The 16,467-nt window shown below is 43.5% G+C and overlaps 1 protein-coding gene across 1 annotated transcript in view; it reads left to right on the top strand.

The window, feature by feature from the left end:
• The window catches only part of PSTPIP1 (proline-serine-threonine phosphatase interacting protein 1), a 135,726-nt gene that overhangs the window by 97,964 nt on the left and 21,295 nt on the right, over positions 1-16,467 (top strand). Inside the window, exons 5-8 of the mRNA XM_082252856.1 lie at positions 3,044-3,150; positions 8,107-8,169; positions 9,030-9,128; positions 14,461-14,506. Coding sequence (XP_082108982.1) covers positions 3,044-3,150; positions 8,107-8,169; positions 9,030-9,128; positions 14,461-14,506 — 315 coding nt within the window. The remainder of the gene's footprint in view (positions 1-3,043; positions 3,151-8,106; positions 8,170-9,029; positions 9,129-14,460; positions 14,507-16,467) is intronic.

Below are 16,467 nucleotides of genomic sequence, written 5' to 3'. Positions count from 1 at the left end.
TAGCAGAATGTGAAAAATATTGTTTTGTTTTTTTTTTTTTCATAATTGTCGCTCTTTTTTTGTTTATAGCGCAAAAAACAAAAATTGCAGAGGTGATTAAATACCACCAAAATAAAAAAAAAAGCTCTTTTTGTGGGGAAAAAAAGGACATCAATTTTATTTGGGTATAGCGTCGCACGAGCGCGCAATTGTCTGTGAAAGTAACGCATTACCGAATTGCAAAAAATGGCCTGGTCATTAACCACTTGCCGACCGCCGCAAGTAGATTTACTGCGGCGGTCAGCCCCTCACAGGCAAAGTGACGTATATTTACGTCACTAGCCTGTGAGGCTCTGGGGAGCGAGCGCGCGCCGCCGGTGGCGCGCTCCCGCTCCCGCGCAGTCACGGACCCCCCCGCGTGTGTGACCGGCGGACCCGATGTCCGCCGCTCACTCTGCGATCGTCGGGGGGAGAGGGAGAAAGGCAGGCAGCTTGTGTAAACAAGCTGCCTGTCATTCTCCCCTGTGTAGAAACACTGATCATACGGTTCTACTATGTAGGACCGTTGATCAGTGTAACTACAGCTCAAGCCACAGCCAATCACAGTTAGAATCACGCCCCTAGGGACACACACAGCCCCTCCCTCTCAAATAAAGTTAACCCCTTCACTGCCAGTGTATTTTTACAGTAACAGTGCATATATATAGCACTGATTACTGTAGAAATGTCACTGGTAACCCCAAAAGTGTCAAAAATGTCAGTCAAGGGTCCGATCTGTCCGCCCCAATGTCGCAGTACCGCAAAAAAAATCGCAGATCGCCGCCATTACACGTTAAAAAAAAAAAACAACAAAAATGACAAAAATCTTTCCCTTTTTTTAGTAAACGCAATAACTTTTGCGCAAACCAATCAAAATACGCTTTTTGCATTTTTTTTTTTACCAAACATATGTAGCATGAAACAAATTGGCCGAAAATATTAAAACATTTAGATTTTTACTTTTTTTTGGGGGGAATTTCATATAAAAATATGTGAAAAATATTGTTTTTTGCAAAATTGACGCTCTTTTTTTGTTTATAGCGCGTGATCAAAAAATCACACAGGTGATCAAATACCACCAAAAGAAAGCTCTGTTTGTGGGAAAAAAAGGACGTCAAATTAGTTTAGGTACAGCGTCGCACGACCGCGCAATTATCCGTTAAAGTCACGCAGTGCCAAATCAAAAAATACCCCCTGGTCAGGAAGGGGGTAAAATCTTCCGGGGCTTAAGTGGTTAAGGGGGGAAATCTTCAGGTCCAGAAGTGGTTAATTAATATGATTTTTAAAGCCCATGAATATTTGTAAAATAAACGATGTGGCGCTTGTACTGAAAAGTTTGGAGACCTCTGTTCTAGAACTTAAAGTGATATTAAGGGCAAGTTTAAATGCAAAAAAAAAATAATAACAAAAATGTCATACTTACCTGCTCTGTGCAGTGGTTTTGCACAGAGCAACCCCAATCCTCCTCTTCTCGTGGCTAATGCCGACGCTGCCAGAGCACACAGCTTGCTATGGGGGGCACAAAGCAATCTCGCTCCTTCTCTCTCCTCATTGGCTCACTGGCTGTGATTGACAGCAGTGGGAGTATCATCCAAAAGGCCTTGTTTTGTTTCACATTCCACTTTGTGCATTGACATACTTTCATAGATTTTGATCTGTCTGGATGGTATGATCACCTTCTGATTCAGCACAATTCAGCTAAACTCTCCAATAAAACATGGAAATCAAAACCAATACAATTTTACTTCTCAGAGTACAGTACAGCGAAAGTTTTTTTTTGCCATTCTCTTGAAGTTTAAAAAGACAATGGACTTTCCAGTTTCTGTGTGCTAGCAACCAATCACCTGCTAGCAGAGATGTATAGTAACTAAGTAGAACTACTTCACTACTGTACTTAAGTACAGAAAGGCGGTATCTGTACTTTGCTAGAGTAGAAATTTTTTCTCCTACTTCCACTTTTACTTCACTACATTCTTTGAATGATTTCAATACTTTTACTCCGATATTTTTTTTTTGTGCTGCATAGTTACTCGTTACAATTATAAAAATGACCACTGCCAGAACAGTAGATGGCAGGTTTCATGAAGCTCAAAACATGTGTATTATCAGCGCATACGAAAATAAAAGCTACTGTATGTATAAATAAAAGCTGCATTTTAAATAATAAAAAACAATATGATGTTCAAACTTTTGACTTCTTTCTTTAATAACTACATAACACAGTACTTGTACTTTTACTTTCAGTACTTGAGTAGCAAAATTTTAAAACAAACTACTTACAATACTTAAGTACAAAAAATGTTGAATACTTTAGTACTTCTACTCAAGTCACTTTTTGATCGAGCACTTCCACTTCTACTCAAGTCACTTTTTGATCGAGCACTTGTACTTTTACTCAAGTATGGTTTTCGAGTACTTTATACAACTCTGCCTGCTAGTTAATCTGTGAAGTTATCTCAGGCAGCTCCCACTCCCGTCCTCCATGCAATGCTACTGTGCCTTTTGCTTTCAATCTCTACTGCCTCCAACTCTCCGATCTGCTGTGATAATGACAGTGGGGGGAGGCTGGGGACAGAACTAGCTAAGAAATGGCATGACTGTGGGTCCTTATGGATCAGTGACTCGGTCTGGATTTAGACCGCGGTCCAATATTTAGTGATGCCTGTTATATAAGTGCCTTAAGCGGGGCACAACAAGCATAAGGTAAATATTCTTGCCATTATGTGCTAATGTTTAATAAAGCCTTGTTTCCATGTATAATTTGTAATTAGGTATGCATTCAGGGGCAGCCATATTTGTCCTTGCATACTGTACATCGAGCTCTACTTCTTGCTTTGAAGTGCTACACAGTGGTGTTGCCTCTGACCATGCACGTCTATGGGCTTGATTTACTAAAAAGGAATAGAATTTGATTGTTTTTCTAGAAAAGTGATTTTGTTTAGTAACTTATACTAGAAGAAACAATATAGTAAATATCGCCCTTTGTGTGTGCCATTATTTCTGGATGTGCTTTGTCTTATTGCAGAAATTGAGAATATTGGGAACTCACACATTCAACTAGCAGCAACTGTGAGGGAAGAACTGCATAGTTTGGAGGACTTTAGAGAGAGACAAAAGGAACTGAGGAAAAAGGTATGTTTGCTGCAGAATACAGTACTTATCACAAACAAGCAAAAGATTTCCCAGCACACCTCCCAGCCAGCCTGCAAAACAACCAACTACGACACGACACAACGTGTCAGGACAAGTCCGATCATCGGAGGAGAGCAGGTCGAGTTCCCAGCATAGCTAAAGAGCTGACCACGGTGTGTTCCCCTGCCTATTGTGGTCAGTTTGTAATCAGGAAGCAGAGGGACTGGCAGGACACCAGAGATTTCACACAAAGGCAAGGAATACAAAGAGAACAGGAAGACGTATTTATACAAGTACATGGTACAGCAGACACACATCAGGAATATGAAATATTGGTTTACATACTCTTTATTTGAACAAGCTGAAGTTAAAAGCTGATTGGTTACTATGTACAGTACACCAGGAAGGGTGCATTGTGTATTTTTCATTCAGTTTGTGTTTATGGATTTCCCCTCCCTACCTGAACTTTATGATTTATCTCAGCAATGTTCCAGTAGGACTAAAGACAAGTCTTTTTGATTCATGTTGGACAGTGTAAGGGAGGTGTGCGCAGCCTATTGCATTAGAGGGTGCACATCAAAACTCAAACACACATGCCTTTCTCAGCAGCCTCAGCTGCACTGCACAGTGAATGAATGGGAAGTGCTCTGTGCTGATTGGCTTCCTGTTCATTCACAAACTGATGCATAGTGAACACAGTTTACTATGCTTCAATTATGGATCAACACAGTGAGTGATTGTGTTCACTGTGTTCATTTAGAAAAGAAAGGGGCCAGTAAATTACATATTTACTAGCCCCTCTCCTTTCTGAAACATCCCCTGCAGCAGCAGAGGATGGAAGCCAGTATCACTGAAGGGGGGTAGGTGGTTGTGCAACACGGGGGAAGCCCGGGCAGTAAAGGAAATCGGCATTGCATGTGATAAGGGTGAGCCTTGGCACACCTGGCACACCCCTTGCGCATGCCTATGGTTATAACGCATGTCAGTTTTTTGTCTGATAGCCTCAACAGGAAATGAGAGGAAGTCCCTTCAAACTGAGGGAATCCCTGGTTGTCACTGATGTCCCTATTGGAAGATGCCCCCTCTCTTAGGCCAGCCATACAGGGTTCAAATTTCGGCCATTTTTTGCTGAATGGTTAGTGGACAGGCTGAATGTAGCAAGTTGATTGATTGATCAACTTGGGTACAACCAGCCTGCCGGATACTCTTGCGATTATCGCTAATGGCTGCTATAGCTGCGAGCAATACTCATTTTCCTCTCCAAGCAGGGACAGCTTCCCCAGCCAGCCCCCATCTCCCCACCAGGAGAAAACAATTGCTGATTCCCCTGTCAACACTGTCTGTATTAATGGGGGAATTGTGTGAACTTTGCACTGTGTATGGCCAGCCTTACTGTTCTGGGCACTAACCAAAATTTGGGATTTTTATTCACTTTCCCTTTTGATGATAACGGTAATCATGACAAATAGAGAGGGTGATTCTCCCCAACAGGACACAGACAGCAATAAAAGCTTGACAACCTTACTAATCCCTCTGCACACTTATCAAAAAGAAAAAAAGTTATACATTAAAGGAGTTTTTTGATTACAGCATATACTTTTATTTTATAACATCAGCAGTGTAATAACAATACAAACAATAGATCATTTTGGCAATCCAATATAGGCTTACTTGAAAAACCTCCTTTCATGTTGTAAGTATTGCCTGTCTGTTGGTCTTCACTTTCCACAACTTCCTGGATCCCCTGCATGCTTTGCAGCTTTTCTGCTGTTGACTATCAATTTATAAGAACTACATATCCCATGGTACTTTGCAGTCTGCAAGCTGTGATTCCTGTACTGACTCCGCCTCCTGAAACTCCTCCTCTCAGCACCTCTGTAACTCAAAAGACAGGCTCTGTAACTTCTATGCCTACCCACGGGGCATAGTGGATAGGTGTCACAGAATTAAAAAAAGGAAATGTGTAGGAATTAATAAGAAAAAGCCAAAAAATCATTGAAATGTAGCACTGCCCCCATAGAAGTTGCTGAGTATGGATCTATCTTGGGTCTCCCACTGATTATCCTGTTGCCAGATACTGGGTATTTTTATATGCTGCCAGGTGCACACACACACACTTTTGCTCGTTGTCTCCAATGACTAGTCTAGGGGATTTGTTTTGTTGTTTTATTTGGAAAACTTGGATAGGAGAAGGGATTAGTGGGATACTCCAAATTCAACTCACTTGGCCTCACTTAGTGGAACTGGTTAGCAGATCTTCTGCTGAACCATACAACACTTGCATGGGAAGAATAAGTCCATTGCTTGTGTTAGCAGCAGACTCAGTGAACTCTGTATCTTCAGAACAATAGCCAGTATTCCCTTTAGCTTATACCCAGCCCGCTGACTTTCTAGCACCAAGGGGGGATTTTTACAGTAACAGTCTCTAGGATCCCTGTATTCACAAGACCCTTGTCAGCAGGTCACCTTCTCCCGTAGTACCAGATGAGATCCATGGACATCCTCCATCAGCCCTCAAAAGAGTCCCTGGGTTTCATCATCTCTGATTATGGCCCTCAGGTCGACCACCTGAGGCTGCATGGCAGCCTGTGCTGGGGAGAGGCCCCTCCCCACCTAGACTCCGCTCTCCAGCCAAATACCGGGAGCCACATGTGCACCTCAGCTATAAATACAGTCACCCAGCATGCACCAGGACCCCTCCAGTGCCTATTGGCCAGGGCTATACAGATATCCCCTGCTCTCATCTGCATGGTTTCCTCCCAATGTCCAATAAACTGTATTACTATTGGATCAGTGTGAAACATCAAGCCAGGATGAGCAGCATCAGAGCACACTAGGCAGGACCTAAGAATCGCAGCTCTCTGTTAAGCAGACAGCTCCTAGATTTACCTGGCTGTCTCCCTGTTAGGCAGAGAAACCAAAAACTATATACACCTACCTAGCTCCTACCTAGGAGGGTGCTACAGAAATACAATGTGGAAGTGAAAATAGAATTTTACATTTTGACCATAGATACACTTTAAAGTGCAATGCAATAACAAGGGTAAGAAAATTGACAGACTGGCACAAAAAAAAAAAAAAAATAGCAACGAGCTAGGAGGAGAAGTAAGAGTAAGGGATATGTCAAAAAGTATGTATTTCTGACCATCCATCTCTCAGATTTACACAGCCCTGTCACACTAAGCAGTGAAGGAGACCAGATATTTTTCCAGCTGCAGTTTAATACAACTATTGGTTCCTTGTGCTTCTTCTTCCCAAAGTCTGAGCTCCACTGTACGGGCATTGTAAGAGGCTGATACCAAATCAAATTCAGTTACTTAAAGCGGAGTTCCACCCAAAAGTGAAACTTCCACTTTAGGCAGTTCTAACCCCCTGACATGCCACATTTGGCATGTCATTATTTTTTTTGGGGGGGGGGAGCGGGTACCTAGTTGTGCCACGGCGCTCTGAGTGGAAATTCTCCTCTCCCCCTCCCTCCCTGCAATCTTCTGGGACATGTCAGAGGTCCCAGAAGATTGCCGGCCAATCACGACGCGTAGCAAAACTCGCGCATGCGTAGTGCGTACCCGGCTGTGAAGCCGAAAACTGTCACTGCCAGGTGCCCACACCAGTGATGCAGGCGCCGCAGACAAAGAGGGAGAAGAGCGAGGCTTCGGGCGGCCGCATCGCTGGACCATTGGACAGGTGAGTGTGTGTTTAGGCTGGAACTCCGCTTTAACCACTTGCATTAAAAAGCCTTATAAGTTTAGGTTTTTGTGCAATTTATATGTGACTGGAATCGAGCTTTAAAGGTGTAGCCTTTAAGCACTGTGGTCCTTTTTTGGATATTCATCTTTGAGATCATACTAACTGCCCAGCATCGGTGTCAGTGTAAAACTGCATAGGCAAGGAATATAGTAATGCTAATAAACCTCAAAAGAAACATGTGTGTCCTTGGTTAGCCAATGCACTAAAAAACAATTCTCAGTGAATTGCTCTTCAGATAGCTGCTTGGCCGTTGTCAGGCTTTTGGGAGTGATGAGGAAAAGGGAAGCAGCCATTTTGTTTATCAAATATTTACTTATGATTATCGGGCATGGATTTGTGATTAAGCAGATATATTGGATTTATCTTGTGTGAGAAGTCATATTTTAGAGCAGCTGTTGTGTTCAGCCCCTCATTTGCAAGATTGCTATCTCAAGTCTTTAAAGATTTGTTCAAGGAACTAAACTGGAAGTCACACATCTATGTGAATGGCCGTCCGCATACCAAAAGACTCCAAGATGTCATCAGATGGGACTTCAAAAGAAATTAGATAGCTAGGTGCCACCCATTGTAGTGTATAAAAGTGTATTACAAACCCTAGCCAGTTAGAGCAATGTTCATTAAGCCAACAGAATGTAATTTGATTTACTTGCTCTCCAAACATGTCATTTTATCTACATGTTTGTCTAAATAAATATAATTTTCAATCTGGCTTCAACAGTCAAAATGTTATTGAAACCCATGAGTATTGGGATTACCCTTACAGGAGGAATTACTGTCACCTTCTGAATGCATGTCTTTTTTTTTCTGCCAAAAAGCTGTTTATAATGGAGTGAATGCACTGCAACTGCAAGCCAAGTGTTTGGCTCACGATTGCAGCTCTGACCCATCGACTTGTATGGTAGGTGCCGCTGCCTGTCAACTGGGCATGGCACGTTACATTTGTCATGGCACAAATAATCATGACCATGGCATGTAAACTGCCTCCACCAGCTGTTGATTAGCTTTAGGTGGGAAATGGGGGTTAAAACTACAGCATAGCCACCTGTTTTAAAGACCTCTTACTACCCGTGTGAAAGGAGCCTTAATCTGCTATTGTGTTTTACCCAGTTGGGTTACTAACTTCAAAATAGGAGATGTTATTGCGGCTGTCTAAAGATTGTCCCAAGTGGTATATTTCAGTCTAATGAATCTTACTGTTTTCTCACTTAGTATGAGAATGCCATGGGTTGCCTACAAAAGAATAAAGTGTCCATGTACAAGAAGACAATGGAGGTAAGTTGAAGTATGGGTACATTAAAAAGTATCTGCCCAATTATACAAATAGAACCCTGGCCAAAAAATCGGTGAAAATTTTTTAACTCAACTAATAAAGTACATGTTTTATTGCTTTATAAAAATGAAATGGGTGCCAAAAACTTCAATTGTTCCAATGACCTTTGTAAAGTAGAAGTATGCCCCCCCCCCCCCTTTAAAAAATGTGTTCATCCATGTCCTAATGGACCTTGCTTTGTGCAGTGGTTTTAATCATTTGGTGGAGGGGGTTATGTTGTGGGGTTGTTTTTTAGCGGTTGGGCTTGGCCTTTTAGCTCCAGTTAAGGGAACTCTTAAGGCATCAGCCTCCCAAGACATGTTGGACAATTTCATGCTCCCAACTTTGTGGGAACCGTTTGGGAATGTCCCCTTCCTGTTCCAACATGACTTTGCACCAGTGCACAAAGCCAGGTCCATAAAGACATGGATGAGGGAGTTTGGGGTGGAGGAACATGATTGGCCTGCACAGAGTCCTGACCCCAACCTGATAGAACACCTTTGGGATGAATTAGAGTGGAGAGTGTGAGCCAGGTCTTCTTGTCCAACATCAGCGCCTGACCTCACAAATGCTTTTCTGGAGGAATGGTCAAACATTCCCATAGACACACTCCTAAACCTTGTGGACAGCTTTCTAAGAAGAGTTGAAGCTGTTAGAGCTGCAAAGGGTGGGCCAACTCAATATTGAACCCTACAGACTAAGAGTGGGATGGCATTAAAGTTCATGTGTAAAGGCAGGAGTTCCAATACTTTTGGTAATATAGTGTATAACACTTTTAGTAAACACATGTCATAGGATTATGTCTATTTTATTCCCTGTTTAGTCAAAGAAAATGTATGAACAAAAATGCAGAGAAGCAGAGGAAGCAGAGCTGAACTTTGAGCGTCTGGCTATCTCCGGAAATCCCAAACAAGTTGAGAAGGTAAGAAAAGATTGTCCTAAACTACAAATAAGAACAAACCCCAGCATACCTGTGTATGTCATCTATCTAGCTGACGGCACCCAATTCCCAAGTACAACGAACATGCACTGCAGCACACCACAACATACATGCGTACGTTAATGAAAAGGGCGCAGGATTGTTTTGTTCTTCCATTGCCATACCAGCAAGAAGCAAATCCATAGCAGTCCCTGCATCAGGTCAGCCTGCGTTGCAATGAGATACGGCCCCCGTATCAGCTCACATCACCCCCACCCAATCCTTGCTTCTGCTGGGGCTGACACAGGCACTGTAATCTCAAAACCTGGCACCTTACACAACCAACTCCCCTTCTCAATGTCTTCTGTTGGCCAGAAGAACTGCTGCCAATATCTGAATCTACAACTGGCAGCTCCTCATAGATGGGGGTGGGGCCAAGCTCAACCCCCCCCCCCCTAACTCTGCGCTGGCCATCATCAATGAGATTTCTGTGCTCCTCACCACTAAACACACATGTCCATATTCAGCCTATTTAATGAACTGCCAGACTTTTGCTGGTCGTTTTTAAATAAAAAAGTGATTAATAATTAAGAGATTGAATATTTCATATCTCCTCCTTTAACACCATTTTGAAACTATGTCAGGCAAATCTTAAATTATATCTAAAACCAAAACTTTATTCTAAAGCCCCGTACACACGTACCGATTGTCGGCCGTAAATATTCGGCCGACGACCGATCGGCCGATTGTAGGCTTGTTAGTATGATGCTTCCAACAGCCGACAGCGCACTTTCAGCCGAAAAGAATCTGATGTGCAAGCTTTAAAATTTTTGTAGGCCAACACCAGAACGGCCGATTGTTCGCCAGTCAGTACAGAATTCGGCCGACAAACAGCAGATTTGCAAGACTGGGCATGCTCAGAAAAGACAAAACACACGGAAAGTTAACCATCACATGACATCACTTCTGCAGTCAGCTGTTGTTGGCCGACAAAATTCATGTGCAGTCTTTTGCAGTTTTCAACCGACACGACAGCCCTGGACAAAAGACGGCCGATCGTTCGGCTGACGATCGGTACGTGTGTACGGGGCTTTATTCTTTATGGTGTAGGGGAGAGTTAAAACTACTCTCAGTTTTTTGCTATCTGTGTCTCCTTAGTAAGATTTCCCTTCACTTCCTGTCCTGTAGACCCAACAGGAAGTGAGAGGATATGTTTCCAATGTGAGGGATATCCCCGCTTAGACAGGAATAAGTGGGCCCATTAAAAAATTCCACTTCTATTTCTGTTCTAGAGACAGGTCAAAATTTAGGATATACCGTCACTTTCATTCTCAGTGACCTTGGTGATCAGAATAATTAGAGAGAGCAAAACTCTGAAATGGGGCACAGACAGAAAAGAAAACTGACAGTGGTTCTAACCCCTCACCACCAAATCTAAAGAAAAAAGTTTTGCCTTTATACTTCAAAGTACAAATAAAGCCTCTGTGTTTTTTAGCTGAACAGTTTTACTTTCACAGGAAAGTGTTAACAGTGGACAGTGCAGTCCACAGTCAGTCTGTTAGCTTGAAGAAGGGAGGAGGGAGGGAAGTGCAGGGGAGTGCCATCAGGGCTGTGCGTTTCCATTTATGAACACATCGTAGAGAAAGAAGACCACACATGCACATGTGTCAAACACAAGGCCTGCGGGCCAAATTCGGCCCTTCAGGCCATTTCATGTGGCCCTCACACCTTTCCTGCAACTGCGGCACCCCCCTCATCTCTGCCCCTACGTTGTCTCAGCAGAGAGGAGGACAGACCCTGCACCTCTCTGTGCAGCCACAGCACAGCCTCCTCTCCACCTCCCCTGGTCTCAGCATTCTGCAGACTCCGGGCAGCTGACTCCAGCCCTCCTCTGGTCCTCCTCCAGACCCTGTATTTACTGTTTATCAGCTCCGCCCCTAAACATTTCCCATCAGCAGAACAAGGTAAAGAGGGGTAACTGTTATGTAAGAGATGGTGGAGGGCTTTTGACATCTAATGTTGGGGGGGGGGGGGGGGTTGTACTCTGGACATCTGCTTATAATTGTTATAAAAATACAGCTCTATGGCAGTTAAAAAGAAGGACCGCACACCGCTGTTATAATCCACAAGAAACTTTATTGGAGAATGCTCAGACAGAACACCATGGCAGAACCTGTCCGAGCAGACCCTGCTACAGGAGTGTGAGTGGGCTAGATGCCTGTCTGCACCTGCCCTTTAAAGTTTAAGTCCTAAGTTATTACTAAAACCAGTAGTAATAGAATTCAGAGGCAATTATTTAATATGATGAAGAGTAGATACTACTCTAGATGCCTACATGTCATCCTTGTTTGACCCTCCCCTGCCCCTCCCCATCAGTGATGGGGTCACATTAGCTGAGTGAGGGAGAAGAGAAACATTGGAATACTAGTCAGTACCAATTTGAAAAAGTTTATTTGCTTTAGAAGAATAAATATCCTATAGTGTTTGGTTTCCTGTGCGGATATTGCTGCATTATGTAACACTATTAGAATAGTTTTTACATTTTAGAATGGGGTGCCTCCATAATTTTGGAGGGTGCTTAGAGACTGTCCATAATTCTTAAAGGGTGCCTTGACTGAAAAAAGGTTGAGAAACAGTGCTTTATAGGAGGCTGTAAGAGCAAGGAGTCACCTTAAACAAGAAACCTGGGGTAGTGGCCTAAGCACCAGCTGAAACTGGAACATAGGTAGGGATTAAGGCTGGGTTCACACCTCCATGTGGAGTGGTTTACAGCACGGGTCCGGTGCGTCCCTGTTCACAGTTTCAGGTTCGATTTCGGTCTCAATTTTTGGCTGAATTCGGACCTGAAACGGTCCAGAAGACGCACAGGACTCCTGTGCAATTCACTCGGCGGCCATCCCGGAGCTATGTGAATGGACTTCATTGAGAGTCGGTCACAGTCTCCTGACATGCGAATTGGATGCGGAGAAACCCTCATCCAATTCACATCAGTGTGAACCCAGCCTAAGATAAAGAAGTCACATATTCAGCAATAGATTAAATTGGCTGCTGAAAGTCATTCAAGAACTAAATGATCACTTCCATTAAAGTGGAACTTCACTCTCTCTATCAACAGGAACTATTTTTAATCCTTATGCTGCTATAATTAATAAATAGATATGAAAGTACCGTTATGCACTGGTACTATTCACCGGATAAATTGAGACGCGTTTTCCCAGAATCGTCGGATAGGTGCTGGCGGTGTCTGCAGGAGAGAGGCACCTTGTCCCACATTTTCTGGCACTGCACCCTGATTCGGGGGTTCTGGTTGGAAGTACGTAGGGTCTCCCAATTGATGACGGAACGGGTCATCCCGGATGACCCGGCCTTCTTTTTACTGCATTGCACGGGCATTGCCCCTAAGCGATATAAAAGATCTGTGCTCAGACATCTCGCTGATGCGGCTAAATCTTGCGTCGCCCTCTGTTGGAAAAGCACCTCTCCTCCTACGATCTCACTTTGGCTCCGTAGAGTCAAATGGCTCAATGACTTGGAGGACTTGGTGCTCAGGGCGCAGGGACGGAAGGAGCGATACACTAAAACCTGGGCATGCTGGAACACATTCATCCTGTCCGCTGAGGGATTGGCTCTGAGTGGAGTCCCTGGTTCACCTACTGTATGACTGGCGTTGGGGCCACCCGCACGGGATGGACTTTACTTGATCTCTCACCTCCGGCCAAACATTTAACATTTACCCTTTGTCTGTCTCAGGACCGGCACGCTGCTCCTCGCCATTCTTTCTTTTTCCTTTCTCTCCCCCCTGGCCTTTCCTTCCCTTCCCTTTCTGGCTTTCGTGTCCCTTCCACTTGTTTCTCCCCTCCTCACGTGTTTTCCCTCACCTTTGCCCTGCAAGGTCCAGGTTTTTCTGCACATCCTCCCTACGGTTCTCATGAGGATGCTGTTCCAGTTGACTTTATGAACATCGTTTAAGTTTTTGACAAAAGCCACGCCCCACGTTAAAAGTGGCTGGGGATCGCTATACCACTCATTGTTACAGTGCCACCGATGTGTTATTTGACTTGACCGTTTCTGTAATGTGGATTGCTGTACAGATATTTGGCTCAGATGTTTCTTATGCTATAGTCTGGACTTGTATGCCCATCATACATATTCTGTATACTTGTTAATTGTTTAATAAAGAAATTTGAAAAAAAAAGAAAGTACCGTATTTATCGGCATATAACAAGCGCCAACGTATAACACACACCTTAATATTAGGGTAGAAATTTCAGGAAAAAAGCTTAAATTTAAAATAAACAGCTTTGAACTCAGAACAATTTTTTTTTTAATCAAATGACATCTCACCAGTGGCCATGAATGCAGCCTCATCAGCAGTGTTCAGCAATGCAGCCTCATCAGCAGTGTCCAGCAATGCAGCCTCATCAGCAGTGTCCAGCAATGCAGCCTCATCAGCAGTGTCCAGCAATGCAGTCTCCAGCAATGCAGCCTCATCAGCAGTCTCCAGCAATGCAGCCTCATTAGCAGTCTCCAGCAATGCAGCTTCGCCAGCGCAGTCTCCAGCAATGTAGCCTTGCCAGCGCCGTCTCCAGCAGTGCAGCACCATTGACACTATCCAAATCAGTTTTGAAAAAGGCCCGGGAAGCAGCGCCGAGAGCAGAAGGGGGTGGGCCGGGCCGTGGAGGAGGGAGAACGAGCGCTCGTTGTCATCGGAAGTCCTGCCTATGATAGACGTCACACGTCTCGGCAGAGGAGGCGGGACTTCCTATGACAGCTCGTCCTTCCTTCTCCTCAGCCTGGCCAGCCCCCTTCTGCTCTCGGTGCTGCTTCCTGACCTTTTTTTTTTTTAATATCGGCGTATAACACGCACTATTGCTTTTTCCTCCATTTTAGGAGGAAAAAGTGCGTGTTATATGCCGATAAATACGGTATATCATATTTACTTGTTTTATTTTTTTACATTTCTTTAGTTGCTTCCTGGTTTCTATGCCTAGGCAAATGATGTCATAAATCCCAGCAGTCTTCAGTAGGGGAGGGTTCTTAGCTCAGCCTATCTCTGAGCATAGGGCAAATGGATTCCAGTAAATCATACATGAATCATCTGCCCTTACTCAAGATGGACACTGCCAGAAATGCTGGGGGGATGTTTTTCAAAATGATTTCTCAGCAAAATAACGCATGGAGACATGGATGGATGAGGGAGTTTACTTTGAATATTAAAAATTAATTAAATAGCATTTTTGGTTTATGGTGCTCAGATGCAGTCCAGTACCAAATGTCTGTTTCCTTATGAAGCATCAGAGAGAATTTATAAAATAAAATCCTTGTGTCTTTTCAGAGCCAGAACAAACTGAAACATTGTAAGGATGCAGCTACAGAGGCAGGTACAGAAGTTCTGTTCTATATTCTTATATATTTTTATGTCTGTTTATGTCTTGTGTGTTTAACGCAAATCTGTGTACATAAAGCAGGCCATACATTAAGCAATTTTCCTTCCTTCAATCAAGGGTTGAAGGAAAGAAAATTGCTTGATTCCTCCATCAACACGGTCAGTGTTGACAGGGGAATCCCTCCCGCAGTGCTATTGTGTTCTGCCAGCGGGAATCCTTCTCCACCGGCAGAATACAATGATTGCTTCTGATGGCTACATCTGCCGGCAGCGTAGTGAAGTCAATGGATGGACCGACTTCAGCATCACCAGCCTTTCCACCTGTGGCCTGTTTAGGAATACATATAGTTATAGTTCAGCAGAAAGCGGACGGATTTCGGTCCCTGTATAGCTGGTTCAAAGAAACTCATGCTTGCTGAATTAAACTATGATTATATAAAAAGTCTGTGGCTTTAACTGACCATCCACAACTGAATCATTTAAAAAACATCTTTAACTGATTCTAGTGATGATGTTACTATATTGACACTGCCAAGATACTATGTAAAGAGTATAACCGAAGAAGGGTGTATAAAGAGTATAACCGAAGGAGGGTGTATAAAGAGTATAACCGAAGGAGGGTGTATAAAGAGTATAACCGAAGGAGGGTGTATAAAGAGTATAACCGAAGGAGGGTGTATAAAGAGTATAACCGAAGGAGGGTGTATATCTGATGAAGGTCTTTCATAGTAGTATAGAATATTACTCTGTTAGAATAATCTGTCATTATAGAAGCGTTAGTTCATCAAAGTATCTCCAAACCCAACTACTGTAAATGTCATATAGGCCTAACATGTTCATTTTATTGTAATAGATATTATAAAAACAGAAAAAAACAGTCTTTACATAAATGCTCAAAACAAATCATCTATATAGATGTGAAGGAAAGGCATGATAACCAGTTCATCAGATCAAACAAAGAGTATATCACCAAAGAAAGTCCTCTCTGTAGGTGAAAATAGAAGGGGATAGAAGAAAAATCCCACGCTCAGGAAGGGATGTTAAATCCGAGGGTCACTACACCACAGTGCTCTGAGAAGATAACCTGCTTACCAGAACAATCTGACCCTCAAATTATAGAGTGGTCAGATAGGCATCTAGTGAACTTTCCCAGGGATCCTTGCTGCATATGGTGATCCTCTAGCCCTTTATGGATGTCCCAACGGCACACTCATAATGGCAATGGAATTACAACTTCAATATCCTCCTTGTAGTATACCAGCAATCACACCAAAAAGGACCTCAAAGAGAAAGGGGGACTCCAATAGTGTAATAAGTACTTTTTATTTAAAAAGAATAGGCATAATAACTCACATGTCAGCAGATGAAATCAAACATGGAAATCAAGATGGCCGTGGCGTGTGCATGCTTGGGTGCATTGTGACGTGGATGACTGACGTGTTTCGTCATCAAAAGGACGTTGTCAAAGACGTGGTCAGTGTCCGCAAGCACGCATTAAGTAATAAGGCCACCGGAAGCAGTCCAGTTAGGAAGCAACCCCGGACAAGCCCCAGAAGCAGAAACCAGCAGCGGCAAGCTTGTGCTCCACGCTACATATCAACATTGGATTATTGTGATAATGACATATTGCTCGGTGTGGGAAAAATTGAAAAAACCCTTCAAACATGAACATATACCGTATATACTCGAGTATAAGTCGACCCGAATATAAGCCGAGGCCCCTAATTTTACCACAAAAAAGTGGGAAAACGTATTGACTCGAGTATAAGCCTAGGGTGGGAAATGCAGCAGCTACTGGACCCAACCGGACCACCACAAGACACAAAACAGGGGCTGCAGGCATGGTACAGGAGATGCCGCAGGTCATGGTATAGGCATTGCACAGGTCATGGTAAGGGCATGGCACAGGTCATGGCACAGGTGATGGTACAGGCATGGCACAGGCATGGTACAGGC

Source organism: Pelophylax lessonae, assembly GCF_965119305.1.
Source record: "Pelophylax lessonae genome assembly, chromosome: 4".
NCBI lineage: Eukaryota > Metazoa > Chordata > Amphibia > Anura > Ranidae > Pelophylax > Pelophylax lessonae.
This window is presented reverse-complemented; position numbering and strand designations above follow the sequence as displayed.